The 23,319-nt window shown below is 38.6% G+C and overlaps 1 protein-coding gene across 38 annotated transcripts in view; it reads left to right on the top strand.

The window, feature by feature from the left end:
- The window catches only part of LOC106880262 (dedicator of cytokinesis protein 9), a 186,904-nt gene that overhangs the window by 83,124 nt on the left and 80,461 nt on the right, over positions 1-23,319 (top strand). For 4 of the 38 annotated variants that reach the window (XM_089366521.1, XM_089366524.1, XM_089366528.1 and 1 more), the window contains exon 1: positions 10,557-11,091. The exons of 30 other annotated variants lie outside the window; for them this stretch is intronic. In XM_089366521.1, coding sequence (XP_089222647.1) covers positions 11,032-11,091 — 60 coding nt within the window. In that variant the 5' untranslated portion in view covers positions 10,557-11,031. Of the gene's footprint in view, positions 1-10,543; positions 11,092-23,319 lie in introns of those variants that run through there. 4 more of the 38 variants (XM_089366523.1, XM_089366526.1, XM_089366530.1 and 1 more) reach the window with 2 other exon arrangements.

The following is a 23,319-nucleotide window of genomic DNA, read 5'->3' on the forward strand; positions in this document are numbered from 1 at the left end:
TGTACGATTGATGTGGTGCTAGGAGTGGTTTCTTGGTGTTGCAATGGTGGTGGTAGTGATACAGCAAACATATCCAAGGTGGATTTGACCGATTCCTTATAATAATCCCCCTTCCATCCCCCAATTCCATCTACAGGAATTGAACCCAAGTCTACTACTACTATTACTACTTCTACTTGTAACAGCAAGCCATTCCTATCCTTCCTTTGATGCCTATGTATAACTAGGAGTAAACAAGTGTGTGTGTGTGTATATATATCATCGTCGTCGTTGTTTAATGTCCGTTTTCCATGCTGGTATGGGTTGGACAGTTTGACTTAGGACTGGCAAGCCAGAAGGTTGCACCAGGCTCCAATCTGATCTGGCAAGGTTTCTACAGCTGGATGCCCTTCCTAATGCCAGATGCCCTTCCATATATATATATACATATACATACATCTGTCATCATCATCATTTAACATCTGTTTTCCATGCTGGCATGGGTTGGGTGAAACACAGGTTTGTCTGTGTCTAACTGTATTTATACTGGGCAATGTATCAAGGTGGACATGTCATGATGATTGTCCTTCACAGTGACCTCTCTCCTATCACCAATGCATTGATATAGTATACCATTGGCAACTACTCTCCTGTGACCTCTACAGTGATACACCAGAGACAACCACTCCACTATTACTGGTCCTGTGATATGCTATGGCTGACCACTCTGTGGCAACCAATGCACAATTTAAATATACACTCCTCTTTCACATTAACGTAGACTTGAAAAATTTTATCATCAGACGAAATGTTTATATGTCACTTGTGTGCCTCTGTGTGTGTACATGTATGTGTGAAGCATATGCATAGTATCTGTGTGTGTATGGTAAATGCATATGGTTTGTGTGTGTGTGTGTGTGTGTTTGGTATATATATGTAGTATGTGTGTACATGATAAATATGTACATTTAAAAAGAATTAGTCCCTTTCCCTACCCCAGCTAATCTAAACCTATTACTAACCGTTACTAACAAGTTAAATGACCTATTAATGTCAACCTGTTTTTTTATAATAATAATAATAATAATAATAATAATAATCCTTCTGCCAGCAACACTTTAACCTCCCCCTCTGTTGTTGTAGTAGAGAGCTGGCCTATTAAAAGTCTTCATCTTGACAAGGTCTTTGTTGAAGTGGCTCAGATGGTGCAGTGCTAGACATAATAATTGCATTGCTGCATTTACTTATAATACTGGACGTTCTGAGTTCAAGTCTTGAGTGGGATTGATAAGTACCAGCAGGCCCGGCTCTAAGGTTACAGGTGCCCTGGGCAAGCTGAACTTCAGCATGTACAAGTCGGCAGTCAGGGAAATTTCCTTGTCTTTGTCACGCCCTCTTTGGCACCCCAGGCGACTGTCCGAGTTGCCAGTACCTTGAGTTGGCCCTGGTACCAGTCATGAATTGGGGTTAATTTCACTATTTTCCTTGTGTCTGTGTTATAGTGAACATCCTGGTGAAGAGAATATAATTTCTTTTACAAACCTCCACCACCCCACTCCCATTCCCATCCTCACCATTGCTGCCACCCCCACCATCATCACCTTTTTTCTGGTTGTTTTCACTGTTCCACAGTCAATTCCAGACTCACTCTTATGTTCTGGATTCACTCACAGCCTTTCTCAAACTTCATCCGTTACCAGAATCCTGGTACTTTCCAGCTAAATCTGTTCCACCCATTAAACAAACACAAAAGAACTAACCCTTCCTCTACTTCCATCCATTCATCTCACCCACCCACCCCAATCCTCCCTTCCCCCTCTCTCAGGGGCCCCACCATCCCTGCTGGGGAAATAGATTTAACACCAGTTGGTAGCCAACATTCCACTTCCTATAGTCTGTTAGGGTTGGAACTCTAATAACAGTGGAATAGACAAGTAGCACCAGATTTCTCCTTCTTCACGTTAAAACCCCCTAAGGGATGATTCATAATTAGAACCTGCGTCTGAAAATTAAAAATAAAGAAAATAGAATTATCGTAATAAAGTTGTGTAATATAGTTGTTGTTTTGTTTTTTGGGGGTTTTTTTTTGCAGACAATTTTTTTTTTTTATATGTATGTATAGAATGGGGTATATTTTAAGTTTTCCAGCACCACAGCCCTGGTTCTACAATATCATGTTTTGCATTTTAAAATGAGAAAGATGAAAAGAAATATCATTAGACATAAAGAGTGAGACATCAGTGACTGTTTTGCTTAATTTCCTTATTTAACCCTAGAAGCACCCAGCAGTTATTTCTGACCCCTTTTGTTGCTTTCCACTTTTTAATTTCTACGAACATATTGAATGTGCAATCATAAGCATCATTTCATATTTATGTGTATATATATTTTTTCCTACATCAATTTTTTTCTATAAATGCTAAACTAAATCCTTTATTCACTGCATTAGCAAATATTTGAAATAAATTGTATTACATAAAGATTTTCAATGCTGGTCAGAAATGACCACTATAGTCCTTGTAGGAAGTAAGAAATGCTGGTACCCCTCTAGTGGGGATATTCTATTAACCAGGTGCATGTGGTGGATATGCACATACTGGTACTCTGTCGGTTACTATGATGAGGGTTCCAGCTGATCCAATCAACGGATCAGCCTGCTTGTGAAATTAACATGCAAGTGGCTGAGCACTCCACAGACACGCTCACCCTTAATGTAGTTCTCTGGGAGATTCAGCAAGACACAGAAGGTGACAAGGCTGGCCCCTTTTCTATCACAGGTACTGCTCATTTTTGCCAGCTGAGTGAACTGGAGCAACGAGAAATAAAGTGTCTTCTTCAAGGATACAATGCACCACCAGGTATTGAACTCATGACCTTACGATTGTGAGCCAAATGCCCTAACCACTAAGCCACGTGCCTTCACACTATGCACACACACAGAATATAGAATAGATACAGACTTCATGGATGTTGCATGGAACACGATGGATTGCTGGATCAGCACAGAAGGCTGCAATGTTTCATGTACAGTCTTTCATGTTCTTAGTTCAAATTTCTGAGGGGGTCAATAAAATAAAGTACCAGTCAATTACAGGGGTCAGTATAAACTGTCTTCCATGAAAATCTGGGACCTTGTGTTTATATGTTTTTTTTTGTTTCTTTTTTAAGGGAACCAGGTTTGTTTAGGGTTTTAATCTTTTGTCAACTACAAACTGTAAAAGAGTTGGAGAATCTGGGTGTCACCATTTTGTCATCATCATCGTTATTATCATCATCGTCGTCGTCATCCATGATAAAAGATAATATGTAAGAGTGAGGAGACACAGGACTGTATGGGCCATCCTATTGGTGCAGGTTTTCAATAACTGACAGAATTGATCAGCAAAGACCACAGTAAAACTACTGCTGCTACTGTTTCTGGTCAGCGATTCCTTGTCATTTTGTTTCAACGATGTCAGGAAATATGACAGTTTCAGTGAGACTGTCTCTTTTAGAAATATCTTTTCCTGCCATTCTTCCTATTCCACTCTCGTCTCTTGCCAATGCTGTCACTCTAACTAAACACTTTCTTGAGAAGAGGCTGTCAGTTCACACATTGTAACACACGCCTCCGTCCCATTCCCTGGTTTAAACAGATTTTACTAAACCCGCTTCTTTCAGTTTTCCTCACATCTGACAATGTGTTGTGAAACTGCAAAATTAAAAGAAAATATTTTGTATTTCTGTGGCAGCCTTCTTCACGAGGAAAATAAGTCTGGAGTTGTTGAAGACACCATTATTTGGGTTGTACTGGCAGAATTAATGAGTGTTAACAGTCCATTCACCATTTTTTTTTTTTTTTACAGAGGGGATAAAAGTGATAAGTTTGTAATGGGGGGTAGGGGCTGCTCTAGTTTGAAACTTGGAACCATGTTGTGAATGGAATATAAACTGGTCTACCAAAATCCTACTCCTCGAACCATCAGGTCAACAGATCACCCCTGGTCACTACTTTGACCAAGTCCCCTTGACCAAGTTCTCCTCAGGAGTTTCAAATCTCAAATCAATTTGAGTAGAAACCATTTCAACAGGGATTACATCATTGGATCCCTACTGAGGAGGGGATTGGGAACCTCAAGAATTTCTGTTGGGGCCACCACCACCACCTCCACAGCAACAACATAGTTCTTATATTCCTGCCCACAGAAAACTGTGCCCAAAACTCTTAAATCACTCAGTTCACCTTTCATAGTAATAGGCACCTTGGTGAGGTACAGTGAAGTAACCACATGCTTCCCTACAATTATATTACCATGGTGACTTCAGATCCTCCTCTGGGTTGATGTTGTGGGAGGGGAGCAGTCAACAGGATTAAAGACTATTGCTTAATGACTAATGATGGATATACCTGATTGGAAGAAATCCTACTTCATTTTCTTAAAAAAATATTTTCTCTAAATTTGACATCTGTTTAATCATGATATAATATATACTGGTGGTGGTGTACCTGGTAGTTTTAGTGGTAGTAGTGAGAGTAGCTGTAGAGGTAGTTGTGGTGATGTGGAGTTAGTAGTAATGAGCAATTTGACAGACTAGAAACAGGTGTTTCCTCTGTGTGTGTGTGTGTGTTTACACAGGTATGTATGAGCGTGTATGTACTCAGAAATATGCATACATGAGCATGCACATGTGTGTGTGTGTGTGTGTTTATGTACTCACTCACACACACATGCTCTCACATGTGAGTATACATAAAATGTCTGTGTATATTTTATATATAAATAGTGTGTGTGTGTGTGTGTGTGTACGCAATTTTGAACCTTCAGTGGATCCCTCAGTTCCTTGATGAAATTGTAGGGGCATTGTTGTGGCATAGTTGCAAGTCTTACATTCGTTTTGATGTGGTGGAGGTCATCCATTTCCAGGTCTGACTACAGAAAATGTGAGAGAGGGAGAAGATTCGACTCCAGTTCAGAAATGTTTCTTCAGTCACCAAACCTGAATGGCTGAAAGGCAGTCGGAACCCTTTTGGCAAAGGGAGCCATCCAAAACAACCCTATCAATTGACTGCCTACATATATATATATGTTTGTGCAAGTATGTATGTATCTGTTTAGGATGTATCATTATATGTATGTATGTGTGTGTGTGTGTGTGTGTGTGTGTGTGTGTATGTGTGTATGCTGCATATATGTCACAAAAAGTAGACAGAAGTTAAAAATAGGTGAAGATAGTATTTTCCAGATGGCGACTTCCGAATGGGTGGGGCATAAAAACTCAAATAGCGAAAGAATCGCTTGAAATCACTACAAACACACACACACACTTTTTCTCTCCCCCCCCTCTTTCTCTCTAGATTTGAAGTTATCTGGCTGATGGCCCCCAGCAACTGTATAAGTTACTGTGGATATCAACACTAAAGGCATAAAGTCATTTAATTTAACCTTCATCTCTATCAATGAATAAACGCATTTACAAGTGATAGTGAGGATTATTCTATAATGTATGACCCCCACCACCAACATTTAGACTGTGTCTCATGTTTTTAGATAAGTTTTTCGAGGTTAAATTTGTGTTTTAGTAAGGGAAGCAACTCTGCATAGTTTTATAGAATTAAGGGAAGATAACCACTGATTTGAGTGCCATGCTGGCTATTATATTGTGGGGTCCGATTATACAGAACGGGGTTGTATCTTCGTTGCAAATATTTTACTTCAGTTTCTGTCAGTCGCTATGGTTTGGCAAACGCATTAAGATCACAAATTCTCGCTTTCGTATCTGTCTAAGAAGCCAATTTTTATGCAACATTGTCTGTTTGTCCCCTTAAAAAATCCCTTTGAAAATAATTGGAATTATTAGAGACTAAATTATTTGAAAAATTACCATAGATTTTTAATCTTGCTTCTACCAGTTCCCTTAAGTAACGCCCATTATCCTGCTTGGCTCAGTCTATCCAGCTAAAAATTGGTACCATGTTGTAACTGTTGTGTTTTGTTCATTAGTCTATTCATCTGACTGAAATTACCCTCCTCTCAGGCACCGTGGCGATTTTCTGCTGTAATAGATTCTGTTTAAATATTTAGTTCCATAACTCTTGTGAAAACATTGACATTCATAGGACCATGCAGTTTATGTTATTAATCTTTATGGATTGGTATTTAGTAAAACTATTAAATTTAGTGAATGAACAAGGTTTGGCTTGAGTTCAAACCTAATTATATATTAGGAACACATTAAAAAAAACATGTAAAACAAAGCTGCCATAAACTTCATCATCATTGTCATCACCACTAACATCTCCAAAAGCAGCTTCATCATCACCACCATTGTAATCAACAACAGCATCATCTTCACCATCATCATCATCATCATCATCATCATCATCATATTTCTATGCTGCCTTAGTTTCAACAGGTGTATATATTGACTTTCCACTGTGATAACCGGGGCAGTAATTCTCAATTGCAAAGGGACCTGTTCCCTGGTTGCCTATAGCAGAGTCCACTCTGTTACTGACATTTGGACCAGGTTCATGGTTGAAGGGTAATTCCCTTCCTCCGTCTCTCATTGTCATCGATTGGTTGAAGCACGTGGCTTAGTGGTCAGGATGTTGGACTTGTGATAATAAGATTGTGGTTTCAGTTCCTGGAATGGGCAACATGTTGCATTCTTGAGCAAAACACTTCATTTCACATTGCTCCAGTCCTCTCAGCTGGCCAAAATAAGGAATCCTGTGACTGACTGATGTCTCGTCCAAGCATGGAATATATACATCTCAAAAACTGGGGAACCATTCCTATGAGCCTGTATGATTCGGAAAGGAGCTTTTATCCTTATCCTATCCCACCCTGTCACCATACTTGGAGGCCATGATAGTGAGAGGTCTTGGATGGTGCTGTTTCGCCTAATGGTTTCAGGGAATCTGTCAAGACATTCTGTCAGACATCAGTTTATGAAATGGTAAATCCTTGACATTGGAATAAAGATTCTGCTCTATTTACTCTAAATTCTTCAAATCATCTGGCTGTTTCAAAATAATTTCTAATGTTTTTATCTTGTTTTCCTGCATATAAGGCCATGTGGTTACACCAGATTATCACACACTACCCCCACACACATGCGCGCGTGTGCATACCCTAACTCCCCCTCCCCTCTCTCCCCTCATGTGCCCCATATTCTATAAATCTGATGATTAAAATGAAAGTTTTTGACTTGAAATCCAAGTTGGTTTCTTTTGCAATAAGACTAGAGTAAAAATACTTTGAAATCTTGTGTGATAACACCATAGTCTCAACCTGGCTACGTATAGAGTATATCACATAGGTTTATCACAACAGGGTGTATTGCATGGAGTGATCATATCAGGGTATATTGTATGGAGTATATCACATATGATAAGGAGTACAAGTAATGGAATAAATTCGTATCTTAATTCTACTCTGCCGTATCTTCTCTACAAATTCTGTCAGACTAAAAAAGGGTCAGGAATCCTGACTTTTCACATGAGAGACACTATTCTTGACTTTTGTAAACATTTTTCCCAGGTTGGTACTATCGATGTGGTTGATGTCAGCAGAATAAACATGGTTGATGATGGAATTCATGTAAATGGTAATTCTGCGAAGGAAAGCTTGTGTGAGATATTTTTCATTGGGGTCCAGGGTGTGAGACCCAACAAGAGAGTCGGGTGTGTCAGGTAGGCTTGGACAGAGCGGGGTTTGTTGTTAACTCTTTCAGAGGAACAGAAGTTATTTCAGAAGCAATGGGAGCAATGAGAGCAGGTTGGGTAGGTTTAGAAAAACGAGGAAACTCAACCTGTGTAGGGACCATTGGTTGTGGTGGTATGTTGGTGAGGGAATCATTTGAATAAATTTTTTGGTCTGATTGTAATGTTTCCAGGTGTAACCTCAGCAGCACTACCATTCCTGATCAACGACTTCTACTTGAACTTTGTAGATTTAGGGTCACTGATTGGTTAGTGATAAAGTATTTTGTGATTGGGGATCTTGGATGTTTGTGTGTGTAGCCTAGGTAACAGGTTCTATCGTTTATGTGTGTAACCTAGGTAACAGGTTGTATCGTTTATGAAGGTGAGAGACCGTTGGTGATAGATTGGCTGAGGATGAAGAGAGGAACATCATAAGGGTGGTGATTGTTAATGGCTTGAAGGGATGCTGGTGACATGTAAAAAGCATCCAGTAGACTCTGTAAAGTGGTTGGTATTAGGAAGGGCATCCAGCTGTTGAAACCATGTGGGAACAGACTGGAACTTGATGCAGCTCCCAGCATTGCCAGCTCCTGTCAAACGATCCAACCCATTCCATCATGGAAAACAGATGTTAAACAACAACGATGATGACGACAATGATGATGATGATGTATGAAAGATGAGGGTGATGATTGTTAATGGATATTTGAGCTGCTGGGAGTGAGATCAATAGTTGGCAGTGTTTGATACGGGGCTACCTTTCTTGTGGGCGGCTGTTGGTACATATCTAATATAATTAGCGACCACCTCCACACATCTGTACCAGCTAAATGAAAGAGTGTGTTGGGTAGAGTTTAAACTTGTTTTATTCATCAACATAACATTATTTGTTGCGGAATTACAGTTCTCCTCTAACTCTCTCTTCCCTTAACGATTTCTAAAGTATCAATAATTAATAAGCATATTGTCTAAAAAAGGGGCAGGCCCTCTTTATTCAGGCTGATTGGATTTGAGGAAACTGAACCAGAACCAGAAATTAGGTTTTGTTTTTGTTTCTGGCAGACATGATGGCTGAGAGTTGAGTTAAGCACCATGTATATAGTATCACACATATAGATATATGTGTGTGTGTTTGGTGAAGCAATCATAAGAAATAGAACTCAATACATGAGTGTGAGTGTGTATGTATGTGTGTGCATGTAACTTCTACTTCACACGCACACGTACATATATATATTTACACATACATACTCACACACATACATATGTCTCTCTCACTCTGTATGCATATATATATATGATTGTGTGTGTGTGTGTGTGTTTATATACATATATAAAACTGCTAGAGCCCCTTTAGCCAAAGGTTTACTCAGTTAGGACTACCCTGACTTTTAAGTCAATGACCATCCCTCCTAGAAAGACCAGCTGCAGCCCTTAAATACCCAGCTTCTTGCATTTCTACATCTCCAAGTCCTGCTTTTAATTTTCCTTATAAAATCAACTGTATTGTCTAGTTTGCCTGTGTATATTACCGGTATGTCTTCTAATTAATTAATCCTTTTGCTTTTCAAAGATCGACATCTTAACCTTTGTCTATTAATATATTTTGCTTATCCTTAAATATATTATTCACCTTATACCTTCCACTAATGTAATTATATATAATAAAGCTGCACCAGGCTCTGATTGGAGCCTGGTGCAGCCTCCTGGCTTGCCAGTCCCCAGTCAAACCGTCCAACCCATGCCAGCATGGAAAACAGACGTTAAATGATGATGATGATGAATAAACCTCTTTAATTGTCAACTTTTTCAAGGAGTATCTTATATAGGAAGGTATTCTACCAGGAGTATATATATATTTTACAAGGGTGTATGTTCTACCAGGAGTATGTATATATTTATATATTTTACAAGGGTGTATGTTCTACCAGGAGTACATGTTTTACAAGGGTGTATATTCTACCATGAGTACATATATTTTACAAGGGTGTATGTTGTTCGCAAATGGCAGAGAAATGATTAATTTTCTTGCCTAAAATAAATTTTTAGGATTGTTTCAGTGATTAAAAATTCTTCATTAACAAAACTATTAATTGATCCAGTCACTGCTGAAGTATTTCTAGTCTCAATGAAGTTCTTTATGACTATATTTAGACATAAGTTCAATTCTTGATTAAGACTTTTGACATTTTTATTGCCAATTCTAGAAGTTGTTTATTTTTCTAAGTCGCTTCTACATTTTTGCCATCTTCTCCTATTTCATGTCGGAAACTGTTGTATGAGATGGGGTGGTCTTTTAGTTTGAGCGTTTGCTTAACACTGCTTTCTTACATCCTACCCCACCGTCACCACCTCTTATCTTGACTGCAAACTCAACTAAACACTTTCTTAGAGTTGTTTCACAGGAGACAAATACTTCCTTTGTTTATTTCTGTGGAGGTTGTCACCATAGTCTGTTGATAATTATGTTGTTATTTGCAACTTAATGCCAACAGTTCTTTCAAAGCTTCCACTGAACTCATTAATTTAATTTATCTAAATGCTGCATATTTCATTTGTTATTTATTTCAATTTACATTTCCATGGCTTTTCTCGCAACGTTTTGCCAGTTGTTCTCGAGATCAATTTGAAACCTGACCTAGCGTCGTTGTTTACATCAACAAAAACTCTACCCTGACCGTAATTTCACCTGCTTCGTTAATGGCAAATCAAACGGTGAATGCTTTTAATTCTTCAGCATTTTCTATATTGTTACTATTGCTTTATATTATATTTTACTTCCGTCTTGTATAGTTTGTCTGCTTTTAACTCAATCAATAAACACAGCACTTAAATACAACCACAAGCCTGCTGATTGGTACATTTTCCTACTCACATAAGCAGACCGAGTACCAACAGAACTGATCTGTATGAGCAACAGTAGTGACTCTATTTGAAAGCAATTACTCTCATAAATGGCTTCTCTGTTGTCAAGATTCCTTCATCAGTAAAAACCTTGTGTTTAACTCATTTATTTATTCTTATCTCAGTTTCTCTGTGAAATAATATTGGACTTCATTTCCAGCTGTGTTGTATGTGAATGGGTGTTACATTTATTTAATGCTGTGCCATAAATGGAGCAACCTGTTAGGGAGGGAGGAGTGCTAGCTCACTCCACCTCTCCCTCTCCCTCCCTCTCTCTCTCTCTCTCTCTCTCTCTCAAACGCACATCAGGAAGCTGTGTCAGTCTCAGAAGCTGGGTGATACATTCTTCCTTCATTTACCTCTGCTTAAAACACTCTTGGATTTACCTTTCCTTTCGTCACGGTTATGCTATCAAATTCTCTCAAGTTTAGTGTTACCCTTTAATTATTTTGCGCTCATTTATGGCATCAGAATTACTCAGTAAAGTCATAGACTTGACAGGAATTGATGTTTGGCACCCGGTGAGTTTTCATTTTCATTTTGCCTCTTCAAACATTATTTACCTTTTTATTTTCCTTGATATTCCAAATCATCATCATCATATCATTATTATAGTAATTATTATTATTATTATTATTATTATTATTATTATTATTATTATTATTATTATGTGTAGAAAACAAATGTAAATAAAGCAACAAAATGTTCATTTGGTCTCAACTCTAACGAAAGTGTTCCAAAGTGATTTAGCCCTGACATAATGTTGATTTTCATACAGAAATGCAATCATTCTCTCTCTCTCTCTCTCTCTCTACATTAGTAACACATGCATGTCTGTCTATATTTAGTAGACATCTCATCATCTGGTGGTGACACTACACACTACAGTACATCTTCCCCTTTTCTCTCTCTCTCTCTCGCACTCTAATCAGTTTGATAAGAGAAATCTTGCTTTTTTTATGTATACTGCGTGGTGTGTGCGTGTAAGTAGCATGCATCTGCATATACAGACATGCATAGTTGCACATACACACACACACACACATGCACATATGCTAAATGAAAATGTGGACATGTAGATTTCTTATTTTTCTTCCCTTTCTTTCCCTTCAGATCATATTTTTTCCTTCAATGTGTCAATGTAATCTCACACTGAACCAAGGCCATAATTATTGATAATATTTTGACAAAGCTGAAGCTGTCTACAATTCTATATGCATATACATATGCACGTTACACACACATACACACACACACACACACATAATGTATGTACACACGCACACATACACAGAAAAAGGTGTTTAATAAATCCTTTCACAGAAGACACACACACGTGTACACATGTGTCTATTGATTATTGTTATTTACATAAAAAAGATATTTGCTCACATATTCTCCTTGCCCTCTCCCCCTTCCCATCCCCCGTACTGACATAGCCTTGCGGTTAACAAGTTCTCTTCAGTCAATATTGTTCTGGGTTCAATCCCAGCCCGCAGAGCTCATTGACCGAGTATCTTTTACTGTGTATCTTGCTTCGGTCTGGCCAGGCTGCATTTATGTTCACCGTTGTAAACCAGTGTGGACGGTTGTTCGTCTTCACATAACATAGCAGTTTGACAAGGAGAGATGGATGAAATTCGTGGGCTGGGATGTGGTCCATATGATTGATGCAATGCCCCAACAGGACCACAATCCAATGACTGAAACCAAAACACACACACACACACACACACATCAACTATGTAAATATAAATCATTATAATGATGATGATGATGATGATATTGTGATGGCGTTCAACAGCCATGACAGTGATGTTGATGGTGATGATGTTTGTAGACAATATTCCACCCTCGCTACAACCCCTGCCCCACGCCTTACAAACATACCCCAGCTCTATGTAAGTCAGGAACAACTGTAGAAACACTAAATGTACCCCTAAAACCAACCTGTGTTTATATATGTAGGTATATATGTGTATGCATGATTATATCCATGTACACCATCATCATTGTCGTTTAACATACACACATGTATATGGTGGTGGTGGTGGCAGGCTGTATATAGATATATATACCCACGCAGATGAATACATTTGGGTGTGTTTTATCAATGTTGTATCAAAAAAAAGCTGTTTCTCATATATACAAATGTTTGTGTGTGAGTGTTACAGTCCCCACCTCATAGATATATATATGTGTGTAGATGTGTTAATGTTTGTTTTTAAGTGCACATTAATCTGATGAATTCCTCCCTACTTTTGGTAGAGTCCAAATTTATTATTTCTTTCATAAGAAGCATACTGACTCTGACTTCGAACAGTCCGACGATGGGTTGCTTCTCTGACGGAAACTTTGAAGTTACTATCAATAATATTCATGTTTAAGAATAATATATATATATATATGTATATAGGTGCAGGCATGCCTATATGGGAAGAAGCTTGCTTCCCAGCCGCATGGTCCCAGGTTCAGTCCCACTGCATGGCACTATGGGCAAGAGTCTCCTACTATAGCCTTGGATCAACCAAAGCCTTGTGAGTGGATTTGGTAGACAGGAACTGAAAGAAGACCGTCATATATATATATATATATATATATATATATATATATGTATATATATACATATGTATGTATGTATGTATTTCTGTGTTTGTCCTCCCACCATCGCTTGACAACCAATATTGGTGTGTCAACGTCCTCGTAACTTAGCGGTTTGGCGAAAGAGACCGATAGAATAAGTACTAGGCTTACAAAGAATAGGTCCTGGGGTCGATTTGTTCCACTAAAGGCAGTGCTCCAGCATGGCCACAGTCAAATGACTGAAACAAATAAAAGAATATATATATATATATATATATATATATATATGTACAGAGAGAGAGAGAGAGAGAGAGAGAGAGAGAGAGAGTAGGGTGGAGGATATCAGAGCCATCTACATTACTTAAATAATGAAAAACTACAGCACAGCCTGGTCTGACAGATCAATATAATAATATAATATAGAGCTGTATCTCCTCGGTGTGTGTGTGTGTGTGTGTGTGTGTGTGTGTGTGCTGTGAGCTGGCTCCTTGATGAATATGTAATTGAGGTAAACAACTCTTCACAATTTGTGCCATGTTAAAACAAAGAAAACGTTATTGAATGGAATTGTCTGGTGGAGATGAACAGTGGAGATAATACTGAGTGGGTGGGTGGGTGTATGTGTGTGTGTGTATGCAGCTCTCTCTCTCTCTCTCTCTCTCTCTCTCTCTCTCTCTCTCTCTGTCCTTCCCTCTTTCATCGGTTCCTGTTGAACCTTCCAACTCCTGATGATGTTAATATATACCCACACACACACACACACACACACACATGTGGTTTATATGTGTTTCATTCTGCACATGCCTGTCTGTCTGTCTCTTTCTCTCTCAAATGTCTGTGTGTCTTATATTCACACATAATGGACCCAGTATTTACATATTTCAGTTGAATCTATAAAAGATATCACTTTCTATTAACCGCCCAAGAAAGTGTCTAATATATATCTGTGTAATTCCAGCCACAGTCCACCTAACTGTAAATAGGGAACCAAGTGTACACTACTACTAGTCTCTCTGCTGTAAACAGTGGGAGCATTGTATTGTTAATGGGTGTTTCATTACCATTAAGTGCAGGATTCAAATTCTACTGCAAGACAATTTTCAATACATTTCTCAACATTTCATGTTGGCTGTGTGGTAAGTAGCTTTCTTACCAGCCACATGGTTCTGGGTTCAGTCCCACTGCGTAGCACCTTGGGCAAGTGTTTTCTACTATAGCCTCGGGCTGACCAAAGCCTTGTGAGTGGATTTAGTAGATGGAAACTGAAAGAAGCCTGTCGTATATACATATATGTATATGTTTGTGTGTCTGTGTTTGTCCCCCTGCCCACCATCACTTGACAACCGATGTTGGTGCGTTTACGTCCCCAGAACTTAGCGGTTCAGGGATATCCCAGAAACAGCTGTAAGACTTTGAATTTTTTCCAATAATAATAATAATGTACATGACTGGAGATGTTTGCCTTGCTTTAACGTTTGTTGTCCTCTTTAACAATTCTATATCCGCTGTATCGGAAATCTGCAATGGCTCCATAACAACCGTCTCGGCTATAACTTTGGAGCCCTAGCAATCCGTTACAGCACTTACCTAGCGTACCTAATCGTTTAGATCACCTGTAAACTAAACGTCCATATTATATATATATATATATATATATTAAGAAAAAACAGCAAGATTGTATTCAATGCTTGGTGTAGAGTTAATATATTTAATTAAATTGAGAATTTGATAATTACTTTACTTACACACTGAATGATTGCAAATGGTGTTTTGAATGTTAGTCCTTCATCAGAATAAAAAGGAGAAATATAGAATGAATGAGGAAGAGAAACAGACAGTTAGGAGAGAGAGAGGGAGAGAGAGAAGAGAGAAAGGAAAGCTGGTGAAAGGCAGAACACTAGATGGGGAGGTTGTTAGTGGCCTTCATTTTACAGGGCATCGACAAAGATTTGTTTTCAAGTGGCATCAACATAAAGACACGCACATACAACTGCATGCATATGCACACACACACATGCAATGGGCTTCCGTGCAGTTTCCATCTACTGATTTTACTCACAAAACATTGTATCATAGAACCAGGGCAGTCTCAGGCAGGTTGGTGTCAGAAGGAATAAAGCAACAATAAAAATCATTATTATTATTATTATTATTATTAGTAGTAGTAGTAGTAGTAGTAGTAATGCTAATAATATTAGAATATTGTGGTAGTTTTGAGGAGGGTGGTGATGGTGATGGATGTGGTTCTATTCCTTATTTAGAAATACTTTCAACACATTTCCTGACAATAAAAACTAAAGAGAACATTAATGGCATGTTGTTCTGTGGAGAGAGCCTAGTTTTTCTTCTTGGAGACTTGAGCTAAGGAGACAAAAGTATTCTTCCAATCGGTTCCATATGTAAATAGACTCTGGTGTGCCCCCTCCCCTCCTACACAAACACATCATTTCGCTTTGTCGTACATCATTGTTATACAGTAAATGTATAAGGAATTGGTTTTACAGCGCCACTACTTCGGCTTTGCCACATGTAAGCAGTTTATTTCCATGTGTGAGGAATCAGTTCTTTGTATCATGTTCAGATGTTTTGCTTTGATGCTTGCAGAATATTTAAATGTGTTGGAGTTGCCATATTTAATGGAGAGAATATTGAAAATATTAACTAGAAATTAATATCCAGCAAGGAGAATAAACGTACCCTCAACACCTTATATCACAGCTCTTGCTACAAGTTAAGACCATGATGGAGTTTCTCACGATAAATATCTTATGTTGCTAGTATTTTAGGGAAAGGCATGATTACCATAACCTCCTGTATTCTTGGAACCTGTTCGCACTTGTGTCCAGGGGTAGCTTCTTCTGGTCATTTATTGAACCACCAATTCTCACTGATCAATCATTGAAAAACCATTTTGGCAAGGTGTACCTTTAATGATTTCACTTGATTTGGTGATATTTTTCATGTTGTACCTTTTGGGTACAAGGAGACCTTTTAGGAAAAAATGTCCACCTTTAGATGAACACCTGTAGATTGGTCAATGGCCTTGTCTTGCTCAGACGCATTCTTGGCGTTGTTTCTATGTCTGGATGGCCTTCCTGTTGTCAGCCACTTCACAAAATGTATTGGGGTATAGTTTAATGTGGGACCAGCACTAGAGAGGTTGTCTTGTCCCGGGTAAAACTAAAGAGTACCTGTGCAATTAATCTTTACAAAATTCTTCAGAAGTCTTGCTTTCTTTCTCCCTTTCACCAATCAGTATAATGTAAGTCTCTCTCTCTCTCTCTTCCTCCTCCTCTCTCTCTTTCTCCTGTCTCTCTCTCCCCTCTCCCCTCTCTCTCTCTCCACCACAAATAGAGTTAACGAAGACGTTTCTTTTCATTATCTGATTGTTTGTTTCACTGACAATAACTTTTGTACAGTCTTAAACTATTGCAGACATTTGGAATATCTTCTGTCTGTGTCTCTGGAATGTTCTCTTTCTCTCTCTCTCTCTCTCTCTCTCTCTCTCTCTCTGCCTTGCCAGTCTGCCCCTCTCCCACACACCTCTACACCTCTCTACCAATAATTTTATTATAGGAATTACACCTTGGGATTTGAATTGAGGGTTGATGTTGTTAACCACGCCCTATAAAAACATCTTAATTAACCTGAAACGAGCAACACACCAAATACCCTGGGACAGGGATGGAATACCTGTCATTATTAGGTCTGTTTGTTGTATCAAGACTGACCTAGGGCCTGTATATATGACCCTTTTTTTTCAGGGTCTTCAAGACTGGTGGGAAGAAGACTCTTTGTTGGATTTTTGAGTGTGACTGGGTGTGGGGAAGAAGGAGTGGGCCTCAGATAAGAGATTTGGCCTGCAGTTTACAAGAAAGTGGACTCAGCTAAAGACAACCCCCAGGGGCCAGGTGGTGAAGTTATACAAGGAGGGGGGAGATTAATTCGAAAAAAAAAAGGACTGGTTTCTCCAACAGGCTTTCGTGCACTTTCTATCTAAAAAAAAAAATGTTCATACTGAGACTTTCAATGGCTCAAAGCTGCAGTGAATGTGCAATTGATCCCGAGATGACGGTTGTGATGTGTAACCACACTCCCTAAACATACAGCCACACATGTAACCTCTTAAACACCACAAACCATTGTGGTGATGGTGGTGGTGGTGGTGGCAGTGATGGAGTTCTTCAGTAATATAACCACAACAATAACATAATTACGTACTCAGATATAAATACATTTCATTGAGGTGAGGGGTTGGGGGAGCAGACACATTTTTCACATCACATTACATAAAAAAAAAGATCCATTATTTTTGTTTTATTGCTGATTGTTCTCCAAATAAATATGAGAAGAGGAGAGCCATTCCTCCATAAACTACTATCACCACCACCACCACCACTACTGCTACTAGTATGTGGTCCATCTACACAGGACTGTGAGGTGTGGGGGGTGGGGTCGGGGGGGGTCAGTTTTTCCAAGAAGGCAGGTTGCCCAAACATACAAGTTATTCTGTTTATGATTTATTTACCTCAGCGGTCAGTGATTGTGGCCTGGCAGTGGGCCCAGGACAACTGTAGACAAACTGTAATTGGAGCCAATGCTACTGTTGTTGATGATGATGATGGTGATGATGACCTTAGTAATGAATATACTGTGCTCAGTTGATTACATTGTTTAAATACAAGTATGTGTGTGTGAAAGAGAGAGAGCACGTGTGTGTCTGTGTGTGTCTGTGTGTCCCTTCTCGGAAGTCATGTGGTGTTTCAGCTTCTGATTTCTTGTTCCAGGAGAGTAGCCAGGCTGCATCTAAAGCAACATCCTTCTCTGTCTGCACCTCCCTGAGTATGTGATCTCCACTTCACTGAATCTAATGTGTTTCATATTTGAAAGACAAATGATAAGCCTCTTAGTAATACACCTGTATAGTTCGGATACACTTGTTAGTTAAGTAATACACCTGGTACAGTTGTATAACTTGGCGTTATGCCCATTTAGTTAGATAATACCCCTTTCTGGGAAGATGGTATACAATTCTGAGGAGATAATTTTTTCCCCTCTTTGAGTGGTTAATTCAGGCCTGTTGATGTAATTTCCCTTCATTTGTTGTTAATATCTACTCTTATGGTACCCGAGGGTACATTATTCATATATGTCCAGATAACAAGCAATTTTACTTTAATTTATAGATAATCATTACAAAAATAAACAAAACAAAAAAAAAACATAAACATGTGTTATTGATTTTGCTGCTCATTTTTACGAGAACGATCTCGTTAGTTTTAATGAAGTTCTGGGGGTGATCATAGAAATTTCAAAGACAAATGATGGCAGCCGGCAAACCATTCTGTTCTTTGCGGAATTATTTACTCTCTGTCTGTAATTAGGGGGGAAATTTTCTTTTTACTAAAAGAATGTGGGTAAACCACAACATCACCATTCACAACAAGTGTGGGTGGGGAGAGAATAGAAGTACCGAATAATGGTGCTTCTTTTGCTTTTATCTTCGTATGAACATCAGGATGGAGGGGGAGGAGGAGGAGGAAGGGGGAATGAGAGTTAGGGAGAGAGTGTGTTACATTAGCTTATATTTCTTATCCTACCCCACCAACCCCCAACCCCTCGTCTCTTAACTTTGAAAATATGCTGTAAGAATTCTATTTCCTTTGCCATTCAGAATCACTATTGATACTTCCATTGCTGCCCCTTTTTCCCTTTCCTTCATACAGTCGTTATTGTTATTGTTATTGGCACATTTTCATTGTTAACTGATGCTTGACTTTTGCCTGATCAGTTGATTTATTGATCAGTCTATTGATCTCTGCTCTGTTGGTTTTCTTTTTTTTTTTTTTCTGTTTTTAATTTTATTAGCAATTACTATCAGAATAAAAACTGAGCTGGTTTTTAATGCTGTTCATTCCTGTTACCGTTTCTTGAATAATTGCACAATTGGGCCGGGAAACAGAAACAACATTTATATTTCCTGCTCATTACATTGCTATTCTTCACTAAAAGTTAAAGCTGCCACTGTTGTTGTTGTTGTTGTTGTTATCTCTTGGCTCTGTTTTGCGTAACTTTAAATGAAAGTGGACTGTGTAGGACTTCTGTTGAAATGGGTTCAATTAGAGAGATGTGAAATAATAATAATAATAATAATAATAATAATAATAATAAGAGCACTCGGAGAGTGAAAACCTCTGCCAAGGCAACACCAATGTCCTATCAACAATTAGCCAGAAATGATTTTTAAAATGAGAATATCTGAAATAAGCTCAACTGCTCTCACAAACGAGAATACTAAAAGTGAACCCGACTGCTCTCAAAAATTAAGTAAAAAAATCGGAAAAATAATCCAGAAACCTTGTCTGGTTACCCAGTCGATCCCAAAATCTAATCAGTTAGTACCAGTCAGGAGGCCAAACATCCCTGATAACAGCCATCACTGTGTCGAATAGACTGAGAGATCAATTACTGAGGGTTTGTTTGTTTCAGTTGACTGAGTCACTCTATCAATGACTGATGCAGTGTTGATGGAATACTGGTAATGCAAATTCCTTAAAACAATATCTTTGGAGATCAGAGCAATACAGCCTGAGCAACAACAACAACAACAACAACAGCAGCAGCAGTAATGCATACGATTGTTGTTTCAAACCCTGCCACTTCCACCTATTCCTGTAGATCAAGCATTGGTGAAGTGGAGGAGGAGGAGGAGGAGTATTTGGCTGTGGTGTGTGTTGTATGAAAAGAAAATCCTGCCTCATCATCGTCGTCGTCATTGGTTCGATGCCAACCCTAATTCTTGAACGACATAAAGCACTTGAGGGGAAACAGAAACGAAAAACATTTCTGCAAATGTTTTGACAATTCTTGATTGATTGACTTCACAAAGAAACAACAACAGCAGCAACAAAAACAATACTATTACTACTACTACTACTACAAATAATAATAATAATAATAATAATAATAATAATAATAAACATGAATTTAGCGAATCACAAAAACTGGAATGTGATTTGTTTTGATGGTATTTGATGGTTGTTATTTGATAAAAGATAGGAATGTATCTTGAAACATGTTGGATTGAGGTTTAGTTCCCTTCCTGATACAAGATAGGAAACTGGCAGATCAATACCATCAAATCAATACTGAAATAGATGATTAGAATCTTGGTTTTGTTTTTATCATTATTATTATTATTATTATTATCATTATTATTATTAAGGTTGCAAGTTTGCAGAACCATTAGCACGCTGGGCAAAATGATTAGCGGCATTTCGTCTGTCTTTACGTTCTGAGTTCAAATTCTGCCGAGGTCAGCTTTGCCTTTTGTCTTTCCAGGGTCAATAAACCAAGTACCAGTTATGCACTGGGGTCGATGTAATCAACCTATCCCCTCCCTGAAATTGCTGGCCTTGCACTGAAATTTGAATTATTATTATGACGTTAACATTTCTGTTTGATGCTGGTTGAATGAGAAACACACTAGTTAAAAAAGAAAAAGGAAAAAACATCGAAAGGGGGCTGTAATGAGGGGGTGGGAGTCAAGGTGGTTTAAATGTTGTTGTTGTTTAAAATCAATTTGGAGTCGATATTATATTGGAAGTCATCCAGAAACTTTCTGCTGTTGATGTATTTTCAGGACCACCTCCCAGGACTCAGAGGGTCAACTTAGTGTATTGACATTGTTCCAATGTACACACAGTGCCTGTCTGTCTGTCTGTCTGTCTGTCTGTCTGTCTGTCTGTCTCTTTCTCTCTCTCTCTCTCTCTCTCTCTTTGAAGATGTATGTCATATTGTTCAGCAGACCCTTATAAACACCTTTACAAAAGTCCTTAATAATCTTTATACACCTCTGCAGATCCTTCTTCCACGCCTCTGTTTTTATTGACTCCCACTTTGCATTTATTCCATATTTTGTTCAGTTCTTTACTAAACAGTGTGACCTCCCACCACCACCACCACCACCACCCAACACACCATCTTTCACTATGACTCATTTCACCAGAGACATACAGACATTGCTATGACAACTGCAAACACAGACATTGTCGTACGCATGCATACTATCACACACATACATAAACCTATCCAAACACACCGTTGCACGCTTGCACAAGCATTGTATTTGATGACATAAAAAATGCACGAGCATTTGAGACCCAACCCAGTTCTATCCGCTCTTATTCAGAGAAAAGGTTTTTAGTGCATTAAAGCCTGGAATATTTAAAGCAATATAACATGGTGAACTGGCAGAATCGTTACCATGATGGACAAAATGCTTGGCAGCATTTTGTTGTCTGTCTTTACGTTCTGAGTTCTAATTCTGCTGAGGTCGACTTTGCCTTTCGTTCTTTCAGGGTCGATAAAATAAGTACCGGTTACGCACTGGGGTTGGTATAATCAACTTACCCCCCTCACCCTAAATTGCTGGCCTTGTGCCAAAATTTGAAATCCATATAATCCCAACTTTGCATATGGCGGGTGGGGGTAGGGGTGGTATTTTTAAAAGTGCACCACTTTTGGGTCTGCTGTAGGCAATATGCGTTTTTTATGGGGTCCAGGGGCAACAAACAGAAAGGCCACCCTGGGCAACATACACTCTAGCTACGCTAGTGCATATAGGCCCTTGGGGGGTGGGAGTATTATTGTTTTTCGAGACATTTTTTGAAAAGATAAAAAAAGGTGCATCTTGTTTGCTGTCAAATATGGCACACACACACACACACACACACACATACACACACACACACGCATGTGAACATGCATGAATACACAAACATACATATGCATGAACACACATACACACATGTGAGCATACAAACATACACATACAGATACATACACACACACATAACTTTCGGCAAATGGAACAGGTTTTTCCCTCCCCGCCCCCTACCTCCACCCCTCCGTCCCATCCCCATGTTTTGTAAAGGTTTCCATCAATATTTCCAAAGTAGAATTTGTTGACTGGGGAAAGGAAGATATTGGTTCCTCAAGTTTTTATCATCAATGGAACAGTCTGACCTGAACTATTGATTATTTTATCGAGGAAGAAGAAGAAAGAGAGCAAGAACCATGCGATGCTGTTTACTTATGTGCAGTGTTGATGCCGGTGTTACTGCGCAGTTCTTTAGGCTATGCACTTCCATAGACCCACCCACCGAATCTCTCCTTCCTTGTGTGTGTGTGCATATGTATAGATGCAGGCATGGCTGTGTGGTTAAGAAGGTAGCTTTGCAACCATGTGCTTTTAGGTTCAGTCCCACTCTGTGGCAATTTGGGTAGATGTCTTATTGTACCCCTCGGCCAACCAGTCTGCCAGTGCAATATTCTAACCAAAACTAATTTATTTATCAAATGTTAAATTACTTTTGGCTTTTATTCCAAATCATTTCGTTATTCCTTCATCTTTACAGGATAAGATCTACCATTTCCATTATTCCTTTACTTTTGCTTTAAGAGGTGAAATGGTAAAGTCTTTGAACCAGCCAGAACAGACAATGGACCCTGGTGTGGCCTCTGACCTTACCAGCTGCTGTCAAGTTGTCCAACTCATGCCAGCATGGAAAACGGATGTTTAATGACAAGGATGGTGATTTAATTCAAAAAGCTATATTCATTAATTTCAGTGTAAAAGAATTTTCTGAAATATCAATCTAGGGATTTATTTGGGAAATAGAAACATTTAAGAGGAAATATCCATTTAGGAACGTTAAGAATTCAATTTTGAAGGAAGAATTTATATTTCAGAGTTGCGTTTAGAATAATACTCCTTTTCATGACAATTTTTGTACAATACTTATCACAGTTCAGTTTAGTTCAAGTTTACAACTTGAAGGACATTCCAACATCTTTCTAAAACAAGCTCTGTTTATATCCAGATTCTGACAGCCATCACGGTAGCTGTGTTGCTGTTGAAATAAAATGCAAGTAAGAAAGAAGCTATTGTAGAGACTGGAAAATTACTTGGCATCTCATTTACATAGACTCGTTTACAATCAAGCTAACGAGGGAGCCTCTTAGTTGTCAATTGACGAGCTAGAAAGAAATAACAGTTAAACTTCTATCAAATTCTGTCTCGCTCTCAGACAATGAAGAGTAATAAACTATATTTTGAGGAAAGAGACAGAATAGTTATGGGAGGAATGTCTCTGATCACATGT

Source organism: Octopus bimaculoides, chromosome 19 (assembly GCF_046866305.1).
Source record: "Octopus bimaculoides isolate indiv1 chromosome 19, ASM4686630v1, whole genome shotgun sequence".
Classification (NCBI taxonomy): domain Eukaryota; kingdom Metazoa; phylum Mollusca; class Cephalopoda; order Octopoda; family Octopodidae; genus Octopus; species Octopus bimaculoides.